Source organism: Elephas maximus, chromosome 7, assembly GCF_024166365.1.
Source record: "Elephas maximus indicus isolate mEleMax1 chromosome 7, mEleMax1 primary haplotype, whole genome shotgun sequence".
In the NCBI taxonomy this organism is placed as follows: domain Eukaryota; kingdom Metazoa; phylum Chordata; class Mammalia; order Proboscidea; family Elephantidae; genus Elephas; species Elephas maximus.
In genome coordinates this window covers 102,750,854-102,771,658 of record NC_064825.1, presented here as the reverse complement: position 1 = coordinate 102,771,658, position 20,805 = coordinate 102,750,854, and the positions used below count along the sequence as shown (strand labels likewise).

The window sequence follows — 20,805 nt, the reverse complement described above, 5'->3', positions numbered from 1 at the left end:
AAAAAAAACTCTCTGTACATAAAGTTAAAAAATCTCCAATTAAAAAAAGCTGAATAAGTGAGTGAATAAATAAGTACAAAAAACAATCAAACCAAGACAATAATGAATGCTTGAATGAACACATTGAGCAGGACCTGGTTCTCATGGAGTAGACAATGGCTCCGTCCCACATCAAGTCATCTGGGCCTTGCTGAGGGAGAAGTAGGGAGTGAGGATGAAGCTGATAGCATGCCAGTCCCATCTCTCCCCTCCTCCTGGGGAGGGGCTTTGGTCAGGGCCCTAGAGAGCCCTGGGGACTTGTGACCCTTGGAGAGTTCCATGCATAGATGCAAAAATAAGTGCAGATGGAAGTGAAAAAGGTCGAATGGCAAGCCCTGGACTTTGCCCCCAGTGAAGAAACACTTGGGGGACTGGGATTTCACTGGCAGGAAGTGGCAGACTAGTCTCAGTGGGAAGGAGATACAGAGCAATGGTTTAGACTACACAGAAGAGGAGAAAAGTGGGATGTTCAAGAAGTTCTCATCCAACAGAGTAGACTCGACAGAGGTCAACAGGTCAAAAATGCCTCTACTAATTGCCCCCTCATTCCTTCACCCTCCAGACTAGATCAGGAGCTCTCTGAAGGCAGGGATCTTGCCCAATACTTTTATGTTTTCCCAGCACTCTGCATAGGGCCTGGAGCTCAGTGAATTTTTGGCAGAACGATGCATGTATGGATGGATGGATAGATAAATGGATGGATGGATGGGTGGGTGGGTGGTTGACAGGCTGATTGGGTGAAGGGATGAATGGATGAGTGAATGAATGGATGGATAGATGAACCAATAGTTTAACAGATTGACAGATAGGTATACAGTAGATAAACAGGTGGACAGATGGAAATAGGGGCTGATGGGTGGATAAAGCACGGATAGACTGACATGAACATAAAAAAAAAAACATGAACATATAGATGGCTAAATGGACAAATAAACAGGTGGATGAATGAATGGATTGACAGATAAATGGATGAATAAATGAATGTATGGCTGGCATGGTGAGTGGATGGATGGGTAGACAAATAGATAAATAGACAGATAAACGGATGGGAAAACATAAATGTATGGACAAGAAAGGTTTGTAAACTTGGAAGACTAGATTGTAATTCAGGCACTGGGAAGGTATCAGGGATGAAGACATCTGAGTTAAGGACAGAGGCTCTAGGGTTTTGGAAGAAGCTGTGGTACCCTGGAAACTGGGAGGGGAGGGTATTAGAACCCAGGGCCCCCCACTGGTGGAAGAGAAGCCCTTGTGAAGGGACTCTGAGAGAAGGGGGAAAGTAGCACTATGTTGAGGGCCCCAACCCTGAGCCCACCCCAGCCTGGGGAGAGCCTAGGCATTGGGGTCCAAGATCCACAGGAAGAACCAGGCCTGGCAGTCTGTCAGATCAGAGCCCTTAGTAAGCCAGGCTGACCCCAGGAAGTAGAGGCCCCAAGAGGCCGCCCCTACCAGCTCCAACCCCAAGGAGGTGACTGTTGGCCACGTGGGGGTCTCAAAAGAAGCAGGCATTTGTGGGGTAGGGGTTACAGAGCCTCAGTAGGGCCTGGGCGGCAAAGGCCTCCTGTGGAAGAGCCAGCCTTCCTTTCCCACCCTCCCTCCCCACCCCAGCCCCTAAGGCCGCCCCTCAGTCCCAGCTTCCTCTGGGCAGGGGGCCTGGCCCCCATGGCCTCCCAGGCCAGCCCCTGGAGCACCACCTGCCCCAGCCGGCCAGAGACTTCCTGTAGTGCAAGAGATTTATGCAAACGGGCTGGGGCGGTGGTGATGTCACCCCAAGGGGACTATCTCCCAGCGGCAGGCCCTTCGATAAAATCAGGAACTTGTGCTGGCCCTGCAATGTCAAGGAAGGGGGCTCACCCAGGGCTCCTGTAAGCTCAAGGGGCAGGCCTGAGCCCTGCGCCCGCCCCACGTCCGTCCAGCCCCTGACGGGGCGCCCCATCCTGAGGGGCTCCATAGTGGCCCCCACCGAGACAGGGGACCCGACTGGCTCGGAGCTCGGCTGGATGTTACAGGCGTGCAAAATGGAAGGGTTTCCCCTCGTCCCCCCTGTGAGTACTGGGATTCCTCCACCAGCCCAGCCTGGGGCCCTCGCTTGCTTGCCCACCACCTTCCCACCCACCCGTCAGCCCACCTGGTGCCCTCCTCTGGCTTGCTATCAGTGGGAAGTTGGTGTTTCCTCCCTGAGCTCCTGGCCTAAGACCCAGCAAGGGGGCCACGGGCTTCCTCGGAGCGTGCCCGGCAGGCTGAGGGCCAGCCTCGGTGGGGCTGTGATCGGTGGGGCCTGAACAGTTTTTTACAGATGGGCTGGGTGGCAGGCCCGAGCTCCAGGGCAGGGCTCTGGGCTAAGGATGGTGAGGGCGGCAGCAGAGGGGTAGAGGAAGAGCTGATGGGAAGAGACAAGCGTAGGGGGAAGCCGGGTCCACAGGACAGTAAGGAGCTGAGGGAAGGAGCGAACAGGCCAGAGGTCTCGGCCCATGGCCTGGGGGCTTCTGGAGACTGAAGTTGAAGTAACTCTGGGTCCCCAACACCCAGTACCGGGCCTGGCACAGAGGACATGGCTGTTGTTGACCGAATGGTTTGGGCCTTGGGCCTGCCGGTTTCTGGGAAGCAGGGGCAAGGGGCTGAACCAAGGGCTGGGGCAGGAGCTGGGGCAGAGTTTGGGGCTGGGGAAGTGTTTGGAGTAGGGGCTGGGCTAGCAGCTAGGGCAGGGGCTGAGCCAAGGCCTGGGGCAGAGGCTGGGGCAAGGGCTGAGCCAAGGGCTGGGGCAAGGGTTTAGCCAAGGGCTGGGGCAAGGGCTGAGCCAAGGGCTGGGGCAGGGGCTGGGGCAAGGACTGAGCCAGGGGCTGGGGCAAGAGCTGAGCCAAGGGCTGGGGCAGGGGTTGGGGCAAGGGCTGAGCCAAGGGCTGGGGCAGGGGCTGGGGCAAGGGCTGAGCCAAGGGCTAGGGCAGGGGCTGGGGCAAGGACTGAGCCAGGGGCTGGGACAGGGGCTGGGGCAAGAGATGAGCCAAGGGCTAGGGCAGGGGCTGGGGCAAGAGCTGAGCCAAGGGCTGGGGCAGGGGCTGGGGCAAGGGCTGAGCCAAGGGCTGGGGCAGGGGCTGGGGCAAGGACTGAGCCAAGGGCTGGGGCAAGCGTTGAAGCAAGGGCTGGGGCAAGGGCTGGGGCAGGGGCTGGGGCAAGGGTTGGGGCAGGGGTTGGGGCAAGGGCTGGGGCAGGGGCTGGGGCAAGGGCTGGGGCAGGGTTTGGGGCAGGGGCTGAGGCAGGAGCTGGGCAGGGGCAAGGCATGTACTAGAGCTAAGAGTGCAGTTAGGGCTGGCACAGGGCCTGGGTTAAGAGAGGGTCAGGGCAGCGATGGGGCGGAGGGCAAGGTTCAGGCTGAGATTTGGGCTGGCAGGACCAGGGCTGAGCCTGTGACCGGAGGTAGGGTAGGGGCTGGCACTGGGACAGGGAGAGGGACTGAGGATGCAGGAATTCCAGAGACCCCAAGGAGGAAGGGTGGGGGAAAGGGCCAGGGCTGGGGCAGTACCCACTGCTCCCTGCCTGGGTGACAGTTGCAGCCTTGGGCAGGGGTCAGACTGGGATCCTCTAGAGGACACCTCTCCTTTCCCCCTACCCCTTCTCAGGGCTGGGCTAGGGAGGGGTAGCTGGGAAGGGCTGGCTGCAGGGCCTGCCCACTTGACTCAGCTTTCCTGGCCTAAAGGCAGCTCCCTTTCCCACCCTAGTCCAGCCCAGCCTCAGAACCCAGGGGAGGCACCCTGGGAGGCACCCCAGGAGGCACCCCAGGCTTGACATCCTTGAGAGCCAGGCTCAGAGCTGGGCCTCCAGCCTCCTTACTCAGCTGGATGCAAACAGGACTGGCCACCACCCCCCACCCCGTGCCACCCTTCTCTCCACCTGGGGCCAAGAAGATGGGAGGCTGGGCAGGGTGAGGGAGGCTGTCCCAGGAAGGGCCCACTCAGCCTCCAGAGCACCACAGGTCTGGGCTTGGCCATACTGGCTCCCTCTCTTGACCTCAGATAGAGCCAGGCAGGAGGCAGCATCCTCTTGGGCCCCCACGCCAGACCCCTCAGCCCCTCCTCAGCTCCAGAGGCCACTTCTGGGTGCCTCCTGAGAGGATGGGCTCCCAAGACAGTCCTGGTCCCCAACCCAAGTCCTGAGGGCCACAGTAACTATTGTGTAATCCTTGGGCACACACTGTGGGGGTGGGGAGAGGCCTGATGACTGCTGGGAAGGCTGGAGGGTGCATGTCCCTGTGCTGTGCCAGTGTGTGCGGGGGAGAAGGGCTGGAGGGAGAGGAGAATAGGGAGGAGGGGAAGGAGAAGGAGGATGGGGAGGAGGGAAGGAGGGGGAGGGGGACAAGCAGGGGAGGAGGGAAGAAGAAGGTCAGGGAGGGGTGAGGAGGGGGAGGATGGTAGAGAGGACTGATGGGAGAAGGAGGAGGGGAGAAAGAGGGGAGGATGGAAAGGAGAGGTGTGGAGGGACAGGGGAGGAGGGAAGAGGAGAATTAGGAGGAGCTCGGGCTTTCGGGCAAGAAGGAGTGAAGGGGAGGGGAGGGGCAGCAGGAGAAGGAGTATCCCAGTGAGGGTGTGGCGAGAGGAGGGTAGGTGAGTGGATCAAGGCTCTGGTGGCCCCACAGGCCCCCCAGCTGAAGACCCTCTGCGTGAATGGTGGCCCTGAGCACATGGGGCCTGGGCCAAGGCTGTGAGAGGGAGAGAGTGGGGGCTGGGCAGGGGGGGACTGCTGCAGGAGGACCCCGGTGCCTGTGCTGTGAGGGTGAGCATGCCAGTGAAATATGAGCAACTGAGTGTAAGGATAGGGGTGTGGATGTGTGTGTTCACATATTTGAACACAAGACCGAGTGTGTATCATTCCATGTAACCGTATGCGTGCCTACAGGGGCGAGTGTACAATGGCTTGTGTGTTCCTGTGTGGTCACAAGTGTGGGTGAATGTGTTACTGTGTGTGACCATGAGGGTGAGTGTACGAGCATGTATGGTTAGGGTTTATGTGTGTGACTTTTCTGTGAGTGTGGGTATAATTGGTATGAGAGGGTTCATATGCGAGACTGAGTACACACACAGGTGTGAGTGTGAGGTGGCTGGGAGGAGTCACTGAGCAGATGGAGGAGCCATGCCCTCCCTTCAGGCCTGGTCTTCTTTTGACATCTGGCCTCCAGGTTCCCTGCACCCCTTTCCTGCAGGAGCCGGTGCTCTGGCTCTCTGTGACTCTGACCTCTCCAATTCCAGGCAGAAAAAGGACCCCTGGTCAGGGAGGGCGGTTGGACCCGACATATTGGGGGGCTGCAAACCTAGCTGAAGTCTTCTTACCATAGTCCAGGCCCTGACCCCCTCTTCTCTCAGCAGCCAACGGAAGACCTGGTTCCCTATGACACGGATCTGTACCAACGCCCAGCACACGATTACTACCCATATCTCAGCAGCGATGGAGAAAGCCATAGTGGTGAGTACATGACACCTCCACTCCACCCACTGCTTTCCTAGCTTGGCCTGGGCAGCTGAGCCACTCCTGGTCTCTTGCTTGGAGAAAAAAAAGAAGAAATGGTTTGCAGGGCATCTTTGGCATCCTGAGAACTGGACTGAGTTAGCTCTCAGGGGAAGTGAATTTACTACCCCATGCCTCCACGCTCCTGCTTCCCACACTCCCAGCATCCATTTATTGAGCATCTCTGGTGTGCCAAGGCCTGTGGTTAGTTTCTTCCACATATATTTTCCTGTCCAACACTTGTGGCCTTTTTACAGATAAAGAAAGTGAGGCTGGGAGTTCAGTGCCTTGTACAAGTTCACAGGGGTGGTCAGCGGAGCCTAGCTCTATTCATTCCAAGTCCAGGGCTTTTTCCTCTGACCCTGCCCCTCCGATTCCCTCCTTCTTCCTCTCTGTTTTTGTCACCCCCTTCACCTCCAACTCCCCATTGCTGCACCCCTGCTCCCTCCTGTGTGTAGCTAGAAGCGTTTCTCAACCTTGGCACCGTTGACATTTTAGGTTGATCTTTGTCATAGGGCCATTCTGTGTACTGTAGGATATTTAGCAGGATCCCTGGCTTCTACCCACTAGATGCCAGTAGCACCACCAGCCATGACAATAAAAAATGTCTCCAGACATTGCCAAATGTCCCCTGGGGAGCACAACCACCCCTAGTTGAGAACCACAGGGCTAAGAGAAAGGCTCTGAGGGGCCAGAGACCCCAGCTTGCTGGGGCAGGGAAAGAGGCTGGGCCAAGGCACCCTTCTGTCTGCACCTAACTGCTCACCCCAGGTCAAGCCTCAATCCTGGAGCAAATCCGGGGAAAGGGGAGAGGGGCGTTAGGTGCCTGGGACCTGGAGAGAGGGCTGTGAGAGGTCACCCAAGGTAGGTCTTGGCATATTGAGGTGGACATCCTTGAACCAGAGGTGAGGTGGCCTAGCAATGGCAGAGGTTTCACTGGGGAGTTCTCCAGAGGTCTGAGGCCTGGGCAGGCCACACACCAGGGTGTCTGCAGCACAAGAGGGCAGAGCGTGCTGAGCGCTATCACTAGAGAAGGTCTCACACTTGGGGTCAGTCACACCCATACCTCCATTCTGCAGACATGTCTGTGGCAGTCTCAGTCTGCTGGCCACACCCAGGATGCCTCATGTGAGGAGTCCACAGTTAGGGCATCCACATCTAGATGCCAGAACTTGTGCACAGTTCACCTGAAACTCATACCTGGCAACAATTATCGAGAGCTCTACCCGGAAGCCAGGAATCCCTGGTGGCATCAACAGTTGAACACTTGACTACTAACTGAAAGGTTGGAAGTTCAAACCCACCCAGAGGCGCCTTGGAAGAGAAGCTAGGCCATCTGTTTCCAAAAGGTCACGGCCTTGAAAACCCTACAGAGCGCGGTTCTACTCTGAAACACATGGGGTTGCTATGAGTTGGAATCAACTTAATGGCCACTGGTGCCGTTGCCAGATCTTGGGAGTAGGTAACAGGCACACCTTAAGGGTACATCTGGGACACACAGGCTTCGTGGAATTCCTGTCCCAGGGCTGTAAAATATCCTCACTCAGTCTTCTAACTTTAATTGTAATTACACAGAAATAATCCTCTCTGTGGAAAATCCAGAAAATTTAGGGAGAAGGTCTAGCTCATTCCACTCTATTTTTAGCTCCCCTAGGCAGTGGTGGCACAGTGGTTAAGAGCTCGGCTGCTAACCAAACGTTGGCAGTTTGAATCCCAGCTGCTCCTGGCAAACCTTATGGGGCAGGCCTACTCTGTCTCTATAGGGGACTATGAGTCAGAATTGACTCAACAGCAATGGGTTGGGTTTGGTATTTCAGGCAGCATCAGGAACCCTGGTGGTGCAGTGGTTAAGCATTCATCTGCTAATCAGAAGGTCAGCAGTTTGAATCCACCAGCTACTCTTTGGAAACCCTATGGGGCAGTTTGTCTCTGTCTTATAAGGTCGCTATGAGTCGGAATTGACTTGATGGCAACAGGTTTGGATTTTTTTTTTTTTTTTTTTTTGCTTTTGCAGGCAGGATCAAGGGCAGGGTAACCCAGGGACTAACACACACACCCTTCACCAAACACTGAGGCCCGAGACGCTCCCTCTGGCTTGATGACTGGTGCCCCCTGGTGGCTGCAGACATCAGGACCACTCAAGTCCCAGCAAGCTCTGGGTTGCCTGAGACCCTTTTTCCTCTGTTCAATACTCCTCTCACTTTTACAGGTTTGGGAGCATTTGGTACACTTCTTTAGGTCTATTGTAGCCTCAGTTTTCCTCCTGTAAGATGAGGGTGCTGTCTACATATCAAGAAATCAGCTAAACCCAGGGCTGGGGCTGATGGAGTGAGCCCTGTAGAGAAAGTCCATGTTTTCCTGGCTCAGTGCCCAGGTAACCAGCTCCTGTTGAGGTGATTCCGACTCGTGGCAACCCCATGTGTGTCCGAGTAGAACTGTGGCTCCACGAAGTTTTCAATGGCTGATTTTTTGGAAGTTGATCACCAGTTCTTTCTTCTGAGGTGCCTCTGGGTGGACTCAAACCTCCAACCTTTTGGTTAGTAGCTAAACACATTAATTATACCATCCAGGGATTTTATTTCTGGGGCTCTAGGAATGGCTAGCGATTGGCTGCCTGTGCACCCCACTTGGGTTATGAACCACCAATTTCCTCAGAGATTCCTCCAGTGTCCCCAGGGGTCCCAGTCTCTACCCCCAGTCATTGCCTACCCAGGCATCTGACCCATCTCTAAGTCCCTGTTGGAAAGTATTGTCTGAGTAAAGACACTCCCACATCCTTCCACCAGTTCCTGCCTGCTCTCCGTGTCTATACTTGTAGGTGGTGAAGCCTAATGTAAAGGTTTTGGAGTTAGACCTGGGTCTAGTTCTGGCTCCATCACTCTCCAGCTGCCTATCCTTTGGGCAAGTAACTTAACCTCTCTGAGCCCCTGTTTCCTCATCCATAACACTGAGAACATGAAACTACTTACCCCACTGAGTTGTGCCAATTAAATGAGATAATGCATATAATATATGAGGTAATGTGATGTACTGAGCACAAGGCTGGGTCAACTCTTAGAACATAGTATCTTGGCTTTACTTCATCTTCCTAGCAGGACAGATGAAGCCACTGCGAGGGTGGGAGAAGCATTTGAGTTGGATGAAGAGGGCTCTGTGGCTGATCAACTTGGGTCACTTTCCACTGACCCAGCTGCCAGCCACCCACCCATCCATCCACTCACCCTCCCACCTTCCCACCCACCCTTTTATCCTTCCAACCACTTCCATTGCTATCACTAATCCACTCATCCCCTCATTTGTCCACCCTTCAAATATTCACTGATTATACACCATGAACCAGAATGTTCTAGGCACTGATGATTTCCCATTGAGCAAGACCGACAAGATCACTGCCCTCATAGAGCTTATAGCCCAGAGAGGCAAGAGGGAGACAATAAACAAATAATCAAATAACCAGACATATCATACCATCTAGTGACAAGTCCTATAAAAAACAGAGTAATATAATGCAGAGTGTCTGGGTATGGGGCTCCTTTAACTTGGGTGGTCAGGAAAGGTCTTTTTCTGGAGGTGGCAATTGTGTTGAAACTGGAATGAAGAGAAGGAACCGGCCATGCAAAGGGAAGGGTGCTCTAGTTACAGAGAAGAGCAAGTGCAAAAGCAGGGACCTCAACGGAGGACCAGAGTGGCTGGTGAGCAGAGTGGGGAGCGATGATAACATGAGCCAGAGGGGTTGGCCCTGGCCAGATCACACAGGGCTTGAAGGCCATGGTGGGAGTTTGGATTTTATCTGACACACAATGGGAAGCCGTTGGAGGGTTTTGAGCATGAGATGGCATGATGCGAGTAGTCTTTTTTAAAAGATCACTGTGGCTGCTGTGTGGAGAATAGATGGAAAGGAGGCAAGAATAGGAGGAGAAAGAACACTTAAGAAGCTATTGGAATAAGGCAGGCAAAAGATGCAGGTGGCTTGAACAAGAGTGGTGGCAGTACAGTCCGAGAGAAGTGAACAGAATCAGGATAGATTTTGAGAAAAGAGCTAATAAAACCTGTTGCCATCAAGTTGTTTCCGACTTATAGCTACTCTACAGAACAGAGTAGAACTGCCCCATAAGGTTTCCAAGGAGCAACTGGTGGATTCAAACTGCAGACCTTTTGGTTAGCAGCCAAGTTCTTACCCACTGCACCACGAGGGCTCTGTAGAGCTAATAAGCCTGTTGCTGTTGAGCCGATTCCAACTCATGGCGACCCTACAGGACAGGGTAGAACTGCCCCATGGGGTTTCTAAGGAGCGACTGGTGGATTCGAACTGCTGACCTTTTGGCTAGCAGCCAAGCTCTTAACCACTGCACCACTAGGGCTCCCTATAGAGCTAATAGGATTTGCTAATTTGGATGGGGGTGGTGAAGGAAAAAAAGTTCCAAGGTATGCCTCCTTCTCTCCATCCATCCATCCATCCATCTGTCCATCCATACATATATCATCTTTCCACCCACTCATTCATCTTTTATTACTATTAATCATCCAACCATCCACGAACTCACACATGCATCTAGTCATCTCTTCATCTACTTTTCCAACTGTCCTTCCCTCCACCTACCAAACTTTCCACTCATCTCCCACCAACCTATCCAGCTAGTAATAACTTATCGAGCATCTTTTATATGCCAGGCACTTTGCTAAGTGCTGTGGGATAAATAAAGTCAGGTTCTGCCAGATCCATTTTTGTAACAGGAGAATAATTAAAATGCTAATAATTAGGATACAAGGTAGAGAGTAATGAGTGCCACGGGACTCAGAGCAAGCCTCTCTGTTCTCTGGGCCTCGGTTTCCACATCTCAACAATGTGCAGGAAGGGCTGGGCCTCAGGAACCCCAGCCCAATGGTCCATGACTTCCTGACAAGGTTTTTTCTTGCCCCTCCTTTCTTGATTCCTCATCTTCATGCTCTGCCTTGATCTGACTTCTACTCCTCTGGGGGGAGCCCTGGGTTTCGGGTTGGGGTTTCTGCTCCCAGGAAAAAAGGGCGACTGAATTACACCCAAAGCTCGAATTTTTTTTTTTTGTGTGTGTGGGGTTGTTTTGAGTATCATTTATTTATGTTCTGGTGCATACAGGTATTTTGTGACACCAAAAAGTGGGTAACAATAGGGATGTATGTGGAGGACTTTGGCCCCAGATTGGGAACTTATTTAGAGGGAGGCTGATGGATAGATGAATAGATGGATGGATGGACGGATGGATGATGGTGGGATGAGTGATGAATAAATGGAAGGTGGATGGATGATGGCTGGATGGTGGATGGATGAACGATGGATAATGATGGATGATGATGAATGGTGAATGATAGGTGGATGGATGGATAGATGGAGGATGGATGATGGGTAGATGGTGGATGGATGGATAATGGATGGATGATGGTGGACAGACAGATGGATGAGAACAATCAGTGACCAAGTCTCTCTATGGGTCTTACTTAAAGTTTTCATTAATAGTCTCATTCTTCAGAGATGCTATGGTATAGTGGTAAGGGTTCAGTCCCTGGAGTCAGACAGAAGTAGGTTTTGATCCTGATTCTACCAATGACTGCCCGTGGATAAGGAACTTAGCCTCTTTGAGTCATAGTTTCTTCAAGCACAAAACTAAGGTCATGCTATTGTGGCTGCCTCCTCAGAGCTGGGGTGAGGATTATGAGAGACGATGTCAATTGGGTACTTAGCACAGTGCCCGGTACATTGGTCATTTCATCAAACATTGATTGAGGCCTACTCTACTATGTGTTGAGTGCCTAACAGGTTATAGAAAGGAGGGCTCCAAGCTATCTCCAGAAATGCAAATGACATTATATTCTTTTGAGGAGCAGAAAGTCATGCTAAGAGGGCAAAAATAGCTGATGGTGGGGTGACCCAGTAAATGGACAAAAGGAATAAAGCAATGAACTCATTAAGAGTCATCCAGAAATGAGGTCTGAAGAGCCCAGGAGTGCTGGCCTTTGCACTGCAAAAGACTCTTACACTGTTTCCCCAGGGGGCCCCATATTTGGAACGTTTCTGCTACCAAACAGGCAGCATTTATTATGTAACTGCCTGGGCACCCAAATCAAGGGTAAAGGCAAGGTTTCCGTTGAGCCTTTTGAAATTTTAATCGAAGCTTGGGAGTCTCTGTTGCAGCCTTCAGGGTACTCCAGGGCAGGGTTCTGGAGTGTCACTGAGTGAAAGAATCTCCTCAGGGGCCTGTTAATTGCAGATTCCCAGCTCTACTCTCAGAGCTTCTGATCCAGTGGGTCTCCCTTGGGACCTCAGATCTGCAGGCCTGTCCAACCTCCAAGTGACTCTGGTGAAGGTGTCCTCGGACACACACAGCATTTGAAAAACGCTGACCTCAGCTGGGACCACCAGAGTGACCTTATGGACCAGATGTGAAGCTAGAACAGAGGTGGTGGCAGGGAGAGAAAGAGTGCAATTGGGGACCCCTTACCCCACACCCAGAGAGCTGCATGTATTCATGGTTCCCCCTCCTAACCCTGGAGCTGGGTGAGCTTGGGGATGGGGATTGGTGGGCAGGGTTGATAACGCATTCTATGAAGATCTGGGCACTTCAGCCTGGGACGAAAAAAACAAAACAAAACCTGTTGCCATTCTGTCAATTCTGACTCATAGTGACCCTGTAGGATAGAGTAGAACTGCCCCATAGCATTTCCAAGGAGCAGCTGGTGGATTCAAGCTGCTGACCTTTTGGTTAACAGCTGAGCTCTTAACCACTATGCCACCAGGGCTAGGGAAGGCAAAAATGGGAAAGGTCACGGGTAGGGCCGGAGGGAGGGTCCACAGCTAAACAGGAACCTAGATCTACTCACCAAATTCCAGAGCCTCAGAACATGGCCTGCTTTAAAGGACAGGGCAACCTCTCCCACAGCAAGTATTAACTCGCTGCAAGATGAAGGTGTGGATTGAGTTTTGTGTTGTTTCCCTTCAGGTTTAGATAATTTCATGGAGGAGTCAGGGAGATTCCTTAGGAGGCTAGGATTCATTCATTCATTCAGGACAGGTTTGTTGAGCACCTACTGGATCTAAGCACTGAGAATACCAAAAAAAAAAAAAAAACAAAAAACACCACCAGTTGCCGTTGAAACTCTATCCTGACTCATGGGGACCCCATGTGTGCAGAATAGAACTGTGCTCCACAGCGTCTTCAAGGCTGTGACCTTTCAGAAGCAGATCACCAGGCCTTTCTTCTGAGGCACCTCTGGGTGGGTTAGAACCACCAGTCTTTCAGTTAGTAGTCAAGCACTTAACGATTTGCACCACCCAGAGGCTCCACTGGGAACCTAGGGGTGAACACAACCAGTCCCTATCCTCATGGTGCAATACTGGGGCCCCAGCTCCAGCCGTTGGGAGAAAGGGATAGGCTGGTCCCCTAAAACTATTTCTCTGTCCCACTAAGGTGGCAGGGAATGAGGGGGGGAAGGGGAGGAAATAAACAAATGTTAAAGGTCTGCTGTATGCTCATGTGCTAAGCCAGGCATTTTAGAATAAAATAATAACAATGATGATGATGATGGTTGACATTTACTCAGTTTTACTTTGTGCCAGTTTGTATTCTAAGCACTTTGCAGGCATTAGCCATTTAATCCTCACAGCAAGCCTATGAGACGGGTGTAACTATTAGGTCCAAATCTTACAGATGAGGAAACTGAGGCCTAGACAAGTGGAATGAACTGCCCGGTGTCACACAGTCGTAAATGGCAGAGCCAGGATTTGATCCCAGCTCCAGCTGACTCCCAAATGATGTATTTTCTTCCCTCTGTGCTGTGTTCCTCATAGAGGTGGGAGTCTGGGCTGCCTTCACCGTGGGGTCAAATGATTTCACACATAGATGAGACCTCAGTAGCTACCCATTTGGGTCCCCAACTTTTAAAGGGGGAACCAGAGGCTCAAGGAGAGAAAATGTCCTGTCCAGAGTCACACAGAAAACCACCACAGAGCTAGGATTAGAATGCGAGTCCTTTGATATCCAGTCCAGAGCTAAAAACACATTTAATTTCTTAGAAGTGTTTGAGTGAGTATGTTTGTGAGAGAGAGAGAAAGATAAAGGGGGAGGGAGGCAGAAAGGAGATACATACACACACTTACATGCCCCCCACACACTTTCACACACACACTCATACACACAATTATATACACACCACATATACATTCACTCATTTACACATACCACACATCATATACATTCACACCCATATACACACAACCCACATACACCCACCCAGTCACACGGACACACTCACATACCACAAACCTACCACCCACACACTCACATATGCACTCTCACATATACACCACAAACATACCGCACACCCACACACATCACATGCACACCCACACACACTGCACACACTCGCCTGGGGCTGCTGGTGGTGCCCCTTTGGGTTGTGCACTTGTCCCAGAGATGCTACCCTGGCCTAGTATGTCCGTACACTCCCTTTTTGGGCCACAGGAGAAAATCCCTCTTGTCACTTGATCATCACCCTGTACCCAGGAAGTCCTCAGACATGTGGCAGTTTTCATTCCTGGAAAAGGTGCCCAGAGAAACCATGCTGAGACCTGCCCTAGTCCCAGGACACAGCTCCCACTGGCCTTTGGCCCTTCCGCAAACTCTAGTCCCTCACCGCAGGCTCTGAGGCACACCCATGGGGAGTTTCCAGGAAAGCCTTGGGTCCTCCATGGGAGCGCAGGTGCAGCCATCCAAGGCCGTGGCTTTGCTGGGGCAGCACCGTGCACCTGAGCAAGTTCTGTGTAAGGGATGTCAGCCCTGTGGCTCTGCAGTCACACCTTGCCCGTGTGATGAGGCTGTGTGTACACGGGCAGCCAGTCAGCTCAGGAACCAGTGGGAGAGTTCAGGGAGGGGAGAGGACCCAGCTCTCCCAGAGGGCCTACTCAGACAGGTCCTGTACTGTTGCTGTGGTTGGTGCCGTTGAGTCAATTCCCATGTGACAGAGTAGAACTGCCCCACAGAACAGTGGCATCACTGGGGTTGGTGTCACCTCCCCAGGGACCTCCTCCCATACCAGACCACATGGAATCCTTAATTATGTGTTTTGTAGTAATGTTACTCATGAATCGTAATTCCTGTATATCACTCCTTCTTTTCCTTTAATTACAACTTCATTCTCAAAAAAGTTATTGATATAGATTCACAAATACTAATTACCACATTATTGTAGCTACACTGCCAGAAATTTTGACAAAATCAAGGACTGTAAAAAACCCCGCAGCAACAAAAACATCAGCGTGCTCGTAGCTGCGTGCAGATGAAACCACGTGATTCGGAGCTTCACTGTAATTGGGTAATAATGACAGCTTTGACCGGAGCACACGAATGTTCAAAAAGTAAATCAGCAATTAGTTTTAGCCTTGCAGATATATTGACACATATCAGATGGGCTTACGAAAAATGTTTTTGTTATAACTAACTGCAGGGATATTTTTACAGACAGTCTTTTTGGTTTCACCTCCTCTGAGAGTGTTACCTGGTGCAGTCTGCACCCCCCGCAGCCCCCAAGGGACACCCCTGCTGTGGAGTTTTCTTGGCTGTAATCTTTATGGAAGCAGATCACAAGGTCTCTCTCCCATGGAGCCACTGGTTGGGTTCGAATTGCCAACCTTTTGGTTAGGGGCTGAGCACCGAATGGTTTCGCTGCCAGGTCTCCTTGGTCCTGTGCTAGGAGTTTCTAAAACATGAACTCATTTGTATCCTCACAATAACTACTATCTCCATTTTACAGGTGAGGAAACTGAGGCCAGAGAGGCCCACACATGTGCCTGAGGTCACACAGCAAGTAAATGGCAGAGCCCGGATTCAGACTCTGGCTCAAAAGCCTGTGTCCTTGTGACCACCTGGGAAGCAGGACAGAATGGTTGCTGCAGACCCGAGTCCTGGCTCTGCCACTGATGAGGCATGTGATGTAGCCTCTCTAACCTCAGTGTCCTCATCTACAAAATGGAGAGTGAACAAGGCAGTCCCTGGGTAGCACAAGCGATTAAGCACTCGACTACTAGCCGAAAGGTCAGCAGCTCGAACTCACCCAGAAGCACCTCAGGAGACAGGTCTGGCAATCTGCTTCCGAAAGGTCACAGCCTCGAGTTTTCAAAAACCGTGTGGGTCAGTTTTACTCTGCACACATGGGGTCGCCAAGAGTTGGAATTGGCTCAAGGGCAACTAACTACAACAATATAACAAAGTGGGTGGTATGCATTAAACAAGGTAATTAACATAAACGTTTAACCCCGCTTGGCACATGATGAGGGCTGCATAAAGGCCAGGCTTACTGTTTTATTTTATTGTAAGCTCCTCCTGCCCCACCTGCACGGTCTCACCCCATACTGCCTCCCTGTCCCCCACAGACCATTACTGGGATTTCCACCCCCACCACGTGCACAGCGAGTTCGAGAGCTTCACTGAGAACCACTTCACTGAGCTGCAGAGCGTGCAGCCCCCACAGCTGCAGCAGCTCTACCGCCACATGGAGCTGGAGCAGATGCATGTCCTCGACACCCCCATGGCGCCGCCCCATGCAAGCCTCGGCCACCAGGTGCGTGTGCCCATCCTGCAGGAGCCGGCTGGCCTGTGGTGAGGCCCAGAGCTTCACAGGAAGCTGACACAGGCTCTTACTCAACTCGGCTTCCTGCCCTACAGCGCCAACGGCGGCCAGAGCCCCAACGGCTGCCTCCTGACCCTCCGACTGACCTCGTGACCCCCCCACCCTTATCTCCTCTCGCCCCACAGACAGACCCCAGATAATTCCCACACCTCGGGCTGATCCTCCCAACCCTCGCCAACTGCACCCCCACTTACACCCAAGTCTCTGAATAGTGACCTTCACTGGCCCCTCACTCTCCCCACTGACCTCTCTAGTGATCCAACTTAGCCCCCATGGCCCCCACCTCCCAATCAGGGACCTCTGTTGACCTCTACTGCCCCTTCACGGACTCACCACCCCACTTATTAAACCCCACTCACTGGCCCCACAGCTCTCCCACATCTGGTCCCAGGGCTGCTGCTAGGCCATTCGGCACCTTTGTGTGTTTAAGAAAAAGGAGCCCCTTTCCTGGGCCATGTAGCCCTAAACCAGGAGGCCCAGCACCCCATGCCCCCACAGCTCAAGGCCGTGGTGCAGGGCATGGCCGGTGCATCTGTGTGTGGTGACCTGACTGATCCCAACTTTCCCAGCCTTCTCCCAATCTTTGTGCCTGCTGCTGTCCTTGCAGCGCTCAGCATGTGCTCTTCTCTCACCCAAAAGCTCCTACTGACTTAACTCCTTTCCCCTCACCTGCCCAGGTCTCCTACCTGCCCCGGATGTGTGTCCCATACCCCTCCCTGTCCCCGGCCCAGGCCAGCTCGGACGAGGAGGAGGGTGAGCGGCACAGCCCCCCACTGGAAGTGTCTGATGGGGAGGCTGACGGCCTGGAGCCAGGGCCTGGCCTACTGCATGGGGAGACAGGTAGGCAGACCCAGACCCAGCCCTGACCCACCCTGACTGGGGCCATATCTGTGCCCCATCCCCACCCCAGCCAAGGCTGACTGACTAGAGGTCATGCCACCCAGCTCTGTGTGTGGGCTCATCTCTCTGTGCTGTGTGTGTATGTGAGTGTGTGTGTGTCCAAGTGTATGTGTGCATCTCTCTGTGCTGTGTGTGTGGATGTGTGTCTGTGTGTGTACCTCTGTGCTGTGTGCGAGTGTGTGTATATCTCTGTGCTGTGACTGTGAGTGTATGTGTGTGCATCTCTCTGTGCTGTGTGTGTGGATGTGTGTCTGTGTGTGTACCTCTGTGCTGTGTGTGAGTGTGTGTATATCTGTGCTATGACTGTATGTGAGTGTATGTGTGTGTGCATCTCCCTGTGCTGTGTGTCAGTGTATGTGTGTATCTCTGTGCTGTGTGTGTTTCTCTCTTGCTGTGTGAGTGTATGTGAAGGTGCATATTTCTCTGTGCTGTTTGTGGGTGAACGTGATGGGTGTGTGGGTGTGAGTGTGCCTGTGTGCACCCGGCTAGCACAGTGGTTTCCCCTAAACCCTCCTAGCCACCCTGAGTCCTGCCCCAGTGACCACCCCCCACACTGCAGGTTGTGATGGGTCGCAGCCCCCACCCAGAGAGGGGGTCCCACATAAGAAACGGGTGGGGGTGGGTCCCGGTGTCGGGGTCCTGACCCCCTCCCACCTGCCCTGGCCCTCTCCCTCATAGGCAGCAAGAAGAAGATCCGCCTATACCAGTTCCTGCTCGACCTGCTCCGCAGCGGCGACATGAAGGACAGCATCTGGTGGGTGGACAAGGACAAGGGCACCTTCCAGTTCTCGTCCAAGCACAAGGAGGCGCTGGCGCACCGCTGGGGCATCCAGAAGGGCAACCGCAAGAAGATGACCTATCAGAAGATGGCCCGCGCGCTCCGCAACTACGGCAAGACAGGCGAGGTCAAGAAGGTCAAGAAGAAGCTCACCTACCAGTTCAGCGGGGAGGTGCTGGGCCGCGGGGGCCTGGCCGAGCGGCGCCACCCGCCCCACTGAGCCCAGGGGCCGCAGATCCCGCCAGGCCCCGCCAGGCCTCCCCGCCGGTCATAGCATTAACCCCTCGCCCGGCCCGGACACAGGGAAGGAAGCTCCCAGGGGCCAGAGGCAGGACTGCAGCGGGCCAGGCCTCGCCTCACCCGCCCACTCCCCACCTCCCAGCCCCCCTCCCCAGACCCCTGCTTCGCCTCCCACCAGGACTCCAGCCTCGGCTCCAGAAGGCCACCGGGGGGCGCTTGACCCGACCGAAGGGTCAGCCTTGCTTAGTACAATCAGCAGTACTTTCTTGGGAGTTCCAAGTGAACGTATTTGTGTAAATCGAATTCTTTCTAAGCATCTCCCCCTTCCTACACTTTTCACCCATCTGCCCCCTCAAGGAACTGAGTAATTAAAGTTATTCTCAGTGAACCCTCTTGCGGCACAGGCGGTCTTTTTATAAAGTATAACCTTGCCTGAAGTGTTCTCTTTGGAAAATTTTTGTGCACCTCGTCTGGGTCCTGGGTGCCACATCTCTCTTTTTCTCATTTGTGCTTTGGGGATTTACTGAGGACCATGTCCAGTGCTGGATCCTGGGGGCCTGAGGACAAATGATACAAAGTTCCTGACCCAGAGGTAGAGTATGGTGGAAAGAAGGCTGTCTCGGTTGTTACTAGGGGAATAAATTATATTAAAAAGCTCTCTGCACCTGACAATTTTTTTTTAAGCCTCAGTGGGGCTTGGATGCATAATCTTTAGGTTACAAGCCCGATGATAACGAGAGCAACAACTCTGGATTTTCTCCTCATTTATTACATGCCAACCTTGAGAGATGGAACCTGATACCACCCCCATTTTATGGAATGGGAAACTGAGGCTCATAGAGAGCAAATAATTTGTCCAAGGTCACACAGCAGGTGAGTGGATCCCAACCCAAGGCTGTTGCTGGGAGCTTCACTTACCAGCCTTCCCTTATCTGGAGCAGGACACTCTTAGCATGAGGAGGCTCAGGAATTAAGCACCGAAGACCTGCAGTCATTCAGAAAGCATTCTCACAAAATCAGTGCCCAGGAAGAAGGTAGACACAGTGAATCCGTCATGTAGCCTCGTGGTGTCATGTGCTTGCATTACCACACTCCATGTATGTTGACACATTTGCCGCCATGTTTACTCACACGTACGCTCACAGGTTTGCTTACACGTATATTCACACATTTGCTCACATGTCTGTTCACATGCACACTCACATATGCTCAGACATGCTCACGTGCTTGCTCACACATATATTCACAGTATGCTCACATGTGATCTCATGTTTGCACACGTTTCCTCACACGTGTGCTCACACCTGTTTACACATTTGCCTACATGCACGCTCTCACATTTGCTCACACATATGATTACATGCTTGCTCTCAGGTTTTCAGCCCACAACAGAGAGAAACAGAAAAAGACGAGCAGGGAAGCCTCTAAGTGTCTTACTTCCTACAGTAGCAAGAAGTGGAGGCCAGCGGCAGCCTGGGAGTGAGGCACACACCACTGTCAGCCTGCAGAGACCTGAGCCCCAGGCTGGTTACTTAGGGGAACCCCCTCCCTGCATGCCTCGCCCTGGAGGACTCTTCCACACAACCGTGGCTGCTCCCTCCCCAGGCCTCAGAACCTCAAGAAAGGTGGACCGATGCCCAGTGTCCTCTTTTAAAGAAGGCCCAGAAGCATGCGGTGGGGCCTAAAAGTGGTTAAAATGGAAGAAACAATGGATCTCGGTGGTGCAAGGGACGGTGCATTGTGGGCACCAGGAAAGTGCTGTGTAGAGAGCTCCTCCCTCCTCCCTGCGGGACCAATGATGTTGACCGTTACTGGGCCTGGCTGGGAGTGGGTCACATGGGATTTGCTTCTTTCTGTGTAGCAACTGATGTCCTTGAGGTGACAAACTGGGGGAGGTACTATCATGAGGGCAAAAGGTCACAGAGGAACAGTGGAGGAGCACAAGGGAATTCAAGACATCTGGCATTAATCCCTGGGACTTTTGCAAGAGCTACCTCTCCTCTGTGTGGTGGATTTAGATATTCACTCTGATGCCCTCACTGCAGGCTCACCCAACCCTTCCCTTGGGTAACACCAGCCCCCAATGTTGCCCCCTCCGCACCTGGCTGTGGAATAGGCCAACCCAAGGTTCTACAGCCTGAAGCCACCCAGGCCCCGTGAGGTGTGATAATATGGGCCAAATAATAACAGAAACATTCATTTAGCATTCCTTATATAAAAAAAAAAAAAAAAAAATTTTTTTTTTTTTTTTATATACCAGGCATGGCTCTAAGCATTCCTATTTGTAAACACGTGTAACAACCCTATGCTGTGGGTGGTGTTCTCACTAGCCCTTCTTGACAGATGAGGAAACTGAGGCTCTGCAAAGTTCAGTGAATGGCAGAGCCAGGACTCAGGGGCAGCCCCGCTGCCTCAGGGTCTGTGTACGTGACTATGGCCTCTCACGGTCCCCCAACAGCTCCTGCATTGTCCCTCATGGCCCCTCACTGCCCCACACCACCCTGCACAGCCCCTCGCTTCCTCTCATGACCCTGTGCGGCCCCTTACTGCCCCTCACAGCCCCTCATGGCCACACATGGCCCCTCATGGCCCCACACGGCCCCTTGCTGCCCCTCATGACCCTGCATGGCCCCTTACTACCCCTCATGGCCCCTCACTGTCTCTCACGGCCCTTCACAGCTCCTCACTGCCCC

General features: G+C 52.9%; 1 protein-coding gene across 2 annotated transcripts; it reads left to right on the top strand.

Annotated features, from left to right (window-relative positions):
* Nucleotides 1-1,815: 1,815 nt before the first annotated feature.
* SPI1 (Spi-1 proto-oncogene) lies at nucleotides 1,816-18,396 on the top strand. Of its 2 annotated transcripts, none has more exons than XM_049891132.1 (5): nucleotides 1,816-2,084; nucleotides 5,394-5,493; nucleotides 15,938-16,125; nucleotides 16,872-17,034; nucleotides 17,773-18,396. In XM_049891132.1, exons 1-5 carry the CDS (start codon nucleotides 2,040-2,042, stop codon nucleotides 18,090-18,092), a joined length of 816 nt encoding a protein of 271 aa, XP_049747089.1. In that variant the 5' UTR covers nucleotides 1,816-2,039; the 3' UTR covers nucleotides 18,093-18,396. The 2 variants fall into 2 exon arrangements, with proteins under 2 accessions (XP_049747089.1, XP_049747091.1); XM_049891134.1 differs by having other exon boundaries at nucleotides 1,817-2,084; nucleotides 5,397-5,493.
* Nucleotides 18,397-20,805: the final 2,409 nt, after the last annotated feature.